The 10,385-nt window shown below is 37.9% G+C and overlaps 2 protein-coding genes across 5 annotated transcripts; both read left to right on the top strand.

The window, feature by feature from the left end:
• Window positions 1–293: 293 nt before the first annotated feature.
• Window positions 294–4,198, top strand: LOC111479337 (endoglucanase 6-like). The gene is made up of 9 exons (XM_023123930.1): window positions 294–626; window positions 718–930; window positions 1,202–1,402; window positions 1,883–1,972; window positions 2,098–2,262; window positions 2,334–2,618; window positions 2,745–3,093; window positions 3,182–3,244; window positions 3,357–4,198. The coding sequence occupies exons 1-9, from the start codon at window positions 432–434 to the stop codon at window positions 3,653–3,655; spliced, it is 1,860 nt and encodes a 619-aa protein (XP_022979698.1). The 5' UTR covers window positions 294–431; the 3' UTR covers window positions 3,656–4,198.
• Window positions 4,199–4,832: 634 nt separating this feature from the next.
• LOC111479466 (F-box/LRR-repeat protein 14) lies at window positions 4,833–10,059 on the top strand. 4 transcript variants are annotated; one of them, XM_023124162.1, is made up of 8 exons: window positions 4,834–5,191; window positions 5,905–6,059; window positions 6,300–6,517; window positions 7,028–7,637; window positions 8,170–8,670; window positions 8,943–9,100; window positions 9,187–9,566; window positions 9,880–10,059. In XM_023124162.1, exons 1-6 carry the CDS (start codon window positions 5,016–5,018, stop codon window positions 9,047–9,049), a joined length of 1,767 nt encoding a protein of 588 aa, XP_022979930.1. In that variant the 5' UTR covers window positions 4,834–5,015; the 3' UTR covers window positions 9,050–9,100; window positions 9,187–9,566; window positions 9,880–10,059. The 4 variants fall into 4 exon arrangements, with proteins under 4 accessions (XP_022979947.1, XP_022979938.1, XP_022979930.1 ...); XM_023124179.1 differs by lacking the exon at window positions 9,880–10,059 and having other exon boundaries at window positions 4,833–5,163; window positions 9,187–9,826; XM_023124170.1 differs by lacking the exon at window positions 9,880–10,059 and having other exon boundaries at window positions 4,833–5,191; window positions 9,196–9,826.
• Window positions 10,060–10,385: the final 326 nt, after the last annotated feature.

Genomic DNA, 10,385 nt, shown 5'->3' with positions numbered 1-10,385 from the left:
ACCTCCTAAAAAACAATTTAATATAATTAAAAAAAATTTATTTTCTTTATTTGGTTCAACAATATTAAAGAAATTAACTGTTTTAAATTATGTTTAGTTTAAATTAAGAAAACATTGCACAAAATTTATTAAGTGAAGTCTAAAAATAAATAGAAAAAGATTATAAAATGTCCGAATTAAAACATATATTCTTAAAATGAACAAAATTAAAAATAATAAAAAAAAAAGAAGAATTTTTTTTTTCCCCATCTTTGCCCATTTGGGGGACCTTCCCACCAAGGTTATATAGTGCTCCCATCTTCTCTTCCACTGCCCACCCCACAGTCATCTCTTTCCCTCTTCCTCATCCCTTCCCCTTAAGGGGTCCCTCTGTTTTCCCCTCATAAATCCCACGGGCATTGCCATTTCCCCTTCCAATTCCTTCACAAAACATGGAAAATCCCATCCTACCCATTGCTCTGTTTCTGGTAATTTTTGCCCCCTCTGCGCTGGGCGGCCATGACTACGGCCAAGCTCTCAGCAAGAGCATTCTGTTCTTCGAAGCTCAGAGATCCGGCTACCTCCCCCACAACCAGCGCGTCACTTGGCGGGCCAACTCCGGCCTCCAAGATGGCAAGGCCAGCGGGGTAACGCCTCGCCTCTGTTTCCTTACTCTAAAAATGATCACTGTTTTTTTCTTGGGAAGTTGATTGAATTTTGGGGTTTTGTGTGTTGTAGGTGGATCTAACCGGAGGATACTACGACGCCGGCGACAATGTGAAGTTCGGACTGCCGATGGCATTCACGGTGACGATGATGAGTTGGAGCATTGTGGAATACGGGAAACAAATGGCCGCTAATGGCGAACTTGGACATGCCCTTGACGCCGTGAAATGGGGCACCGATTACCTCATCAAAGCCCACCCCGAACCCTATGTTCTTTATGGAGAGGTTAGTAGTCATTATCATGTTTTCTTTGTCTTACAGAACAGAAATTTACTAATGTTTAATTTATACGAATATTTGACTTTTTTTTTTTAGTAAACATAGGACAAAAGTGTGTATTTTTGGGACTTAATTTGTAATTACCTTGTACAACTGTTAATCAAATGGAATTTGGATTTAATTTTTCTTTTATTATAATGAATATAAGCAAGCATTATATTTGAAGAATTTTTTTTAATGTGAAAAATAAAGGCAAATTGATGTGCGGAATTGTTAGGTGGGAGATGGGAACACGGACCATTACTGCTGGCAGCGGCCGGAGGACATGACGACGGACCGACGAGCTTACAAGATCGACCCGAGCAATCCCGGGTCGGATCTCGCAGGGGAAACCGCCGCCGCCATGGCCGCTGCCTCGCTCGTCTTCCGCCACTACAACCCCTCCTACGCCAATGAGCTCCTCTCCCATGCCCGCCAGGTTAGCCAACCAATTATATATTATTTGAATTTATCCACAAAAAAGAGAATAAAAAAGAAAATTACATTTGAAAGCGTATGCTAATGATGCCCCACGGCGCATGATAGTAAAACTACCGTAGTTAATACTTTATTCTATTTATTTATTGCTATATTAAATGCTTTTTTTTTTTTTAGAAAAGAGATAAAAATGAAAATGGTTAATCCATGTGGCTAAGTATTATTTAAGAAAATTACAAATATGATAAATTATGATTAGTTTCTATTCTATGATTTATGCGATTTTAATGGTTTGATTAAATTGAATATTAAAATATAAATTTACGAATATTAAAGTAATGGGAACCAATTCCATAACAATAGTCACGTGATAAAAGTGTCGGTGGGGAGTGATTGGTCATGTGAACGCAAGTGTGAAATTACGGGAATGTCATTGAAGAAAGATATATTTTTTTTAAAAAATCGTTTTTTTTATTTTCAGCTGTTCGAGTTCGCGGACAAATACAGAGGAAAATACGACAGCAGTATTACTGTCGCTCAAAAGTACTATCGATCTGTCAGTGGCTACAATGTGCGCATCTCATCTCCTTTTTTCTTTTGGGCCTAAATGGGCCGCATAGTCTTTTTGGGCTTAAATCCATAAGCCCAAACCTCACTTTTGAATGGGCCGGTCGTTCTGAACGGTTTAATTTGCAGGATGAGCTACTGTGGGCAGCTGCTTGGCTGTATGAGGCAACAAGCAATCAATATTACTTGAATTACCTGGGAGAAAATGGGGACTCCATGGGAGGAACTGGTTGGAGCATGACTGAATTTGGCTGGGATGTCAAATATGCTGGTGTCCAAACCCTTGTCGCCAAGGTTTCTTTCTTTTTCTTTCATTAATTTTGCTTTCAACTCCAATTTCTTTTCGTTATTGAACGCTTTTGCAGTTCTTATTGCAAGGACGAGCGGCTCATCATGCTCCCGTGTTCGAGAGGTATAAGGAAAAGGCTGAAAATTTCTTGTGTTCTTGCATGAAGAAAGGCACTCGTAATGTTCAGACTACGCCCGCCGGTCTCATCTTCCGTCAGAGATGGAACAATATGCAGTTTGTTACCAGCGCTTCATTTCTCGCCACTGTCTATTCCGATTATCTCTCTTCCTCCGGTGGCAATTTGAGGTGTGCCGCCGGCAATGTCCCACCTTCTGGGCTTCTTGGCTTTGCAAAATCTCAGGTTTGTACATATTTTCCAAATGGGAATGTTGTAGTAATTGTCTCATTGTTCTTGAGGGGAGAGTTTGATTTTATATGTGAAGTGTTTGACGAAATGCCTAAATGGGTTGTGTGAAATTTTAACCAGGTGGATTACATTCTTGGAGACAATCCCAGAGCTACGAGTTACATGGTGGGATATGGAAACAATTACCCACGACAAGTCCACCACAGGGGATCTTCCATTGTTTCGATCAAGGTCAATTCTGCCTTTGTCAGCTGCAGGGGTGGCTATGCCACATGGTACAGCAGGAAGGCAAGCGACCCCAACCTCCTCTCCGGTGCCATTGTTGGTGGACCTGATGCCTATGACAACTTTGCTGATGAAAGGGACAATTATGAACAAACTGAGCCTGCTACCTACAACAATGCTCCAATTCTTGGTATTTTAGCCAGACTCAGTGGTGGTCATAGTGGCTACAATCAGCTCCTTCCAGGTATTTAGGTGATTATAATCAGCTTTCTAATAGCATTTTCAAGTAAAATCATGATCACTGATCATCATTATTTTGTGTTCTTCCACAGTGCTTCTTCCTCCTGTTAATCATCCAGATCCATCTGCACAGTCCAAGACTCTTCCATCTCCAGGTATGATGAGTTAATTTATCAATATAAACTGATTAGGAAGGAAAGATAAAGAATAGTTAAATTTTTATTGATTATAGAAGGCAAATATTTGAGTGAAGTGCTTGTTTTGCAGTGTCGTCTTCTACTCCAATTACTGTTGAGCAGAAGATGACAAGTTCCTGGACTGCTAAGGGAAAGACTTACTACAGGTACTCAACAAAAGTGACTAACAAGTCACCAAAAAGTCTCAAAGATCTGAAACTTTCGATATTCCGACTTTACGGTCCTCTCTGGGGTTTGGAGAAATCTGGTGATTCATATGTCTTCCCATCTTGGCTCAACTCATTAGCTGCCGGAGAAAGCCTTGAGTTTGTGTACATTCACACAGCTTCTCCAGCCAATATCTCAGTCTCCAGCTACACTCTCTTCTAAATAAGGGAAAGAATGTAAGAAACCAAACCAAGGAGATACATCATACAAGCTTTGGCAGTTCATGGAATGGTGTAAGAATTGTGCAGTTATAGATAGCGAAGTCTCGAACGATCTCGATCTCATTCCGTTACCATTTTTTTTCAAAAGAAAGTTGATATTCATGCGTGATAGAGTGAGTTTGCATAGGTTTTTAGATGCAATTAGGGTAAATAATGGTGCTGAAGTTGGGGGAAGAAAGGAGAGAAGAGAGTTTGAAATGGTGCTCATCCTCTTTCTCCACCTCTTCAAAGCTATATAGACAGAATGAACAGCTGAGTGTCAGAGAAGCAACCAAAGATGGCTGCCTTCTTCTCAACGAATTGGCAAGAGAGTTCTTAATTTCTTTCTTTGAATTGTGAAGTTGCTTTGTGTATGTTTTAGATGAGTGTTTTGCTACATTTTCTTGTTCTTCACACTCAAATATAGTTTGTGAAACATGGTGTGTTTTTTTGCTTATCTTGTTACAGTTGAATCATTGCTACAATCAAAACTTTGTATTTTTTCTGCTATAGAGGGGAATGAAACATTTCTTACCAGAGTGAAAATCTCTTCCTAGCAGATGCGTTTTAAAATTGTGAGGCTGACAGTAATACGTAACAGTCTAAAGTGGACAATATCTACTGGCGGTGGGATTGGACTGTTACAAATGATATGGCGAACGGAAATATTCTTGTAAGGGTCTGGAAACCTTTCGCTTTTTAAAACTACAAAGAACTACAAGTCAGTTGGTAAATTGAAAATTGAAATAGATGTTGCCATCTTAATAAAGGGTAGATGCAAATGATGACGTTGGAGAGATGATAGTCGAGAATTTTAATTGATTAAGGCACGTACTTTGGACCGAGAAAGTGGAAGTAGAGGTTTAATGATTATGGGTTGGGTCTAATATTTGGAAATATTTTTTCTTTAAATAATAATTATTTGAACATTGCAAAGATCCTTGGGGATAAAGGAAAGGTTTTAGTAAAATTACATTTTAAGCCCCCATGCTTTGAAAAGTTTGTATTGAAATTACTTTTCGGTATACTTTTTATTTGTACTAAAAATTATAGAATTATATACAAAAACAATATTTGTTAACATAAAAATGATAAAATGGGAATTTATTCCTTGAAAAGAAAAAGGAAACTGCGGCATGTGATGTGATGTCTAAAAATGTAATTTACTCGCAAGTTCTTTCTTCGTTCGTTCGATGGATATTGACTTGTGTTGCGCCAAATTCAGCCATTGGGAACGGGAGCGGGAACAAGAACAAGAACAAGAACAAGAAAATCCTTCTCTGATCAAACGGGAAATTGAGATCCAGCAAGCAGATTAATCTATGGAAATGGAGAATCAGCTGGTTGAACTCTGTCTCAATTCGGCCTGTGAGAGCAAGGACAGCGTCGAGAAATGGCGGAGACAGAAGCGGAGCCTCGAGCGTTTGCCCTCTCATCTCGCGGATGCTCTTCTTCGCCGTCTACATGCTCGTCGTCTCCTCTACCCTTCTCTTCTCGAGTATTTTTCGATTCCGTTTTTTGTTTGTGATTATTTAGAAATGTATGTTGAACGACCGAAGGCGGACTTCTAGGCTCTCAATTCCTACATTGGAGACCGGAAGTCTCTCATCAAGACGTAAAACTTCTATATTGGATGGAAATTATTACAATTTGTGTGAATTCAGATTTCATTTTGAGTACTTCGGGGTTGGAGTGACCAATCTGCTTCGCTTTGCATCTTAAGTTACTTTGACGCTTTTATCTTTGATTCTGTGATGTGTATGTTGAAATGATCCAGTTGCATTATACTAGAATTGTTGCTTAGTTGAAATGAAGTTCCGGTTAACTCTTGATTGAGATGGCCATAATCGTCCTCAATTTGGTCTTGTCTGGAAACTCCTAAAAAGTAGCTGAAGAGGAAGCTATAGCTTATAATTTTGGTATTTCCCGTCTTGCAAATGTTATTCTTCTATTTCATATTTCTTAGATGATTTCATCGCATATGAGGTCGAACTTATGGCCTCTTGAAGAAAGGAGAGATGCCATAATTGCTAAGCAATGCTCATATTGGTGTTATTCTTCAATTTGATTGGGTGATATACTTTTAGGGAATGCTTATAAAGTTTATGTACTTCCTTTATTCCTCTCTGTTTTTCACCTATAGCTGGGGAGATTTAGCAAGTTATCCTTGTTGTTCACAAACATTCTGCTGAACTGGATGCTTTAATGCAGAGTTGTCAAATATACCATAGAGGTGGTTGATCTAAGTGGTGAAAATGCTGTCGATTCAGAATGGATGGCCTATATAGGGGCCTTTCGTTACTTACGCTCATTAAACATCTCAAATTGCCACAGGCTATCTAGTTCTGGTATATGGGCTGTTGCAGGTATGCTATAGACGGCTGAATTGCAAGTTACAGAAAGTTCCGTGTCGAATGATTCTAATTCGTTGTAATTTCTCCACTGCCCTAGTGGAACCCTGAAAATCTTTTGTTTATTTTCCATGAAAAGAAAGATACTTTCAAATTCTTTTCCTCCTTTTATCTACTCTATATTAACAGGTCCATCTTAATTGAAGTGCTGCAAGTTAGTTAAGTTCGATAGTTATGCCCTTTGTTTATTTATAGGGATGACTACGTTAAGGGAGTTGAACATTTCTAGATGTTTGAAAGTTACCGATGCTGGAATTAGGCATCTTTTGTCCATACCGACTTTGGAAAAGCTGTGCATTGCTGAGACTGGCATCACTGCACGTGGAGTTACCCTCCTTTCTTCCCTAAAGACATTGATGTTCTTGGACTTGGGTGGTCTACCTGTCACCGATCAGGCCCTGAGTTCTCTTCAGGTATTTTCTTTTTGAATTTTTTAGTCAAGACAATGTGTCTACATGTTTTACTGTGAATCCCATGTTCCTTTTGTCTGTGAGACTGTGGCTGCATGGTACACCTATTTTTTTCATGCAGTGCCAACGCGTAGGCATTCTCTTCCCTACACTTGGCACATGTCTACAACATCAAATAATGCTTGATAATGTATTGAATGGCTATTGGATCTGTGAATGGCGCAGGACACTCCAGATATTTGTTCTTTTTGACGTTTTGTCCCACTTGACGATTGGATTGCATTGTAGCTTCTTCTTTGACAAACTAGTATATGGATAATTAGATTGTTATTTCTCCTCTGAAACTCAATCTTACTATTTATTTCCCATGTGAAATCTGTTTATTTATTGTTTGTCTATTAAATTTTGTTGCTCTTTCCTTGCAATTTGTTTTGTTGCGCTTTCCTTACAATTTGTTTTTGAATTAATATTTTCTTTTACTTGATTCTCCATTGCTGTTCTACACTCTTTTAGGTGCTTACGAAATTACACCACCTTGATCTTTGGGGTAGCAAAATATCCAGCAGTGGATCTGATGTTCTACAAATGTTTCCAAAGTTAAACTTCCTGAACATAGCTTGGACTAATGTCACCAAGTTCCCAAACTTGCCTCATCTAGAATGCCTGAATATGAGTAACTGCATAATTGACTCTACACTTAAAGGGCCTGGTGATAATGTTCCTCTGAAAAAACTTATTGCCTCTGGTGCTACATTTTCCAATGAGACTGAAGACCTGGGATTTGTTGGAACCAGTTTCCTATATCATCTGGACTTTTCGAATGCTTCTCTTCACAGATTCGGCTTCTTAACTCATATGAAAGCATTAGAATATTTGGACCTTAGCTCTACTACCATAGGAGACAACTCAATTGAATTACTTGCGTCTGTTGGGGAAAATTTGAAAAATCTGAACCTCAGCTGCACAACAGTCAGCTCATCTGGAGTTGGAATTTTGGCCGGGAAAGTACCTAAACTTGAAACTTTATCACTATCTCATACCATGATTGATGATGTTGCCCTATCATATATAAGTACGATGCCTTCCTTGAAGAGTATTGACCTCAGTGAAACAGACATCAAAGGTATTGCTTTTGTACTAAAGAATACTTCGAGTATACCAATTCAGATCATATATGCTGCACTTTCCCCTTGGCTTCTTTTTATCATGCGCCAAACACTCGCCAATTCTGCTGTCGTTCTTATCTAGCACCTTCATATAGTAGTTAGCTTGCCGAACACTTTTATTCTCTTGAACTGGAAGTTAATATTTCTTCTTAAAGGCAGGCCACAATAACCATGTGCAGGTTTTATGTGGGTGGTTTCATAAGCTGATGCATTTAATTCTATTGGCATTACATTAACGGATGAATACTAATTGAAAATGTTTAGCCTTTGTTCTGTGCTAGATAGAAATAAACTTGTTTGGAAATTACTCCGCAGGATATGGGAAATTATGGGCACCTATTGTTGCTGGTATGTTCACCATGTCACTTCAAACCATCTGATTACTTCTGTCTTCTGTTTTTTTTTTTTTTTTTTTTTTTTTTTTTTTTTTTTTTTTTTTTTTTTTTTTTTTTTTTTTTTTTTTTTTTTTTTTTTGTTCATAAATTTCAGGTTATATTCACCTATCAGCTGCAGAGGGAAGTGAATTTCTCTCATTGACAAAATTGCGAACCCTTGATTGTTTAGAAATGTTGAATCTGGAGCATACTCATGTTGATGATGGATCTCTACGCCCATTATCAAAATTCCCAAGGCTGAGTCACTTGCTGATCAGAAGTCCCTCATTTACGGATGTGTCCCTGAGCTACTTGTCAATTTTGCCCAAGCTGAAAACCTTCAGTATTCGTGATGCAGTTTTGACTAACCAGGCATTTGATTTTCTTAAGCCTGCGGCAACTCTGCAAAGGATTGACTTGAGAGGTTGTTGGCTCCTCACTGAGGATGGTCTTTTGGAATTTCACAGAAGGTTTCCACAAATTGAAGTTAGACATGAACTTTTTCACTTCTTATCTGATCCTACTTCCTCCAATCGACCTTCAACCCATCTCACTCCAAAGAAATTACGACTGAACCAGAGAAACAGATCTACTGTCACATCACCGTATTTTGTAGGTATGTAACTAAGAAAAATAATACATGGCGAGTTTTTACATGCATATCTGCTGATAATATTTGCTCTACGTTACTGACAAAATAACAGGTACAAAGATATTTTCTTTCTGAAGAATAACTTGATGTTCTGGTTAATGTTGAGAACATTCAAATTGAGTATAAAATGATTTGAAAAGTAATGCAAGGGATGTCAGTATCTAAATCTTGATTCTAAGTAGGTTGTCATTTACGAGGTTATATGAATTTTTTCTTTCGTCCCCTTTATGCAATAGATCAAAGGTTGAAGTACAGCAGAGAAGAGCTACTTGCCCTACAGTTTTCTTCGCTGGCCCAGAGTTCCACATATACTCCTGAAACCAGTCATAAGTCTGATTCCTGAAGACGCAGCAACAAGAAGTTGCCTAAAGTATTCTGAGAATTGAATTATTTGGTAATCCCATTGACTATTGTTGGCTCAGGTTCATTATTTTTAGATTAGATATTTATGTTGACAAACTAATTGTGTGTTCCACATAGGAAATGTAGTGGAATTTCGTTGAAGCATGCTTCAGTTTGAATCTTAATTACATGGATTGTTTCTGGTTGAGATCAACTTGAAGGATACTACAAAGCGTGGGATAGAAACATTTGAGGTTAGCACTGCAGAAGAAAGGACGGACATTGAGAAAGGGAGAATCTCAGTAGAGGAAATGTATAAGAGGTTTAAACTGGAAGAGAGTTTCTTTTGATTTATTGCAAGGAGAAAGTGAACAGTTGCAGTGGAGTAAACTTGTGTATCTAAAAAGGGGATGAATAGTCTATGTTCTTCCATAGATTGCTAGATTGCAGAAAGCTGGAGTCAGTATTGTAGAAGACACGATGTCCCTAGACGATCATGGTAGTTTCATTTTTGGAAGGTACCTTTCAGTTCTAATTATTTGCTAATCCTATTTTACTATTGATGAATGAGGCTCATTATATTTAGATCTCTGAAGTTAACTTACCCATTACGTGAGTTATGTATTGCTAATATAGAGAAATTTTCATCGAGTGTCATAATTTTTGTTATGTAGATGAGAACAAATCGGTGAGATTCCCAAAAGGAAAATGAAAAGAAAAGAAAAAACTGAATGCTGTTGCCAATATGTGAAGTTGTCCATAATATTGCATTCTCTTCTTCCCATTTTAACTACTTTGAACTTTTCCCCTTCTAATGATTGTTTTCATCAGGTTATGATATCTTGTTTAAGCAAATATGGGAAGAATATGGAATGACTCAGTCGTGACAATCCTGTTAAGAAATTATGTTCGTTTTCTTTGCCGGCAATGCCTTCTCCTACTTTGTTTGTTGGGTTTGATGTGATTCCTAGTAATTTGAAATATTCAAATACTAAAACTTTCAAATTGATTCAACTCATGGGAAGGATTAGACAAATTATCTTGATAATCAAAGACCAAGAAAGACCAAGAATGAGGAGAATTTTCTGCTCAAGATTTGAACGTTCCACAGATAACATCATTTGTGTTGACCAAACAAATAAGGCTCCGGTTCGTAGCTCTTATTGAATCACTCTACTGTTTTATTTCAAACTCTTACCTGTTGAAATAGGTTAGGCTTTAAATAGCTAATTTTATTGCTCAACTAATCCTAACGAAACCCTAATTCGATGTCTAAATCATCACTCTAAGACTAAAAACACCCTACTAATAACTTAATGTATGCTTTAAAGGTTATG

This window comes from Cucurbita maxima, unplaced genomic scaffold (genome assembly GCF_002738345.1).
Source record: "Cucurbita maxima cultivar Rimu unplaced genomic scaffold, Cmax_1.0 Cma_Scf00001, whole genome shotgun sequence".
Classification (NCBI taxonomy): Eukaryota; Viridiplantae; Streptophyta; class Magnoliopsida; order Cucurbitales; family Cucurbitaceae; genus Cucurbita; species Cucurbita maxima.
The sequence above is the reverse complement of the archived record's forward strand: the minus strand, read 5'-3'. Positions and strand labels throughout refer to the sequence as shown.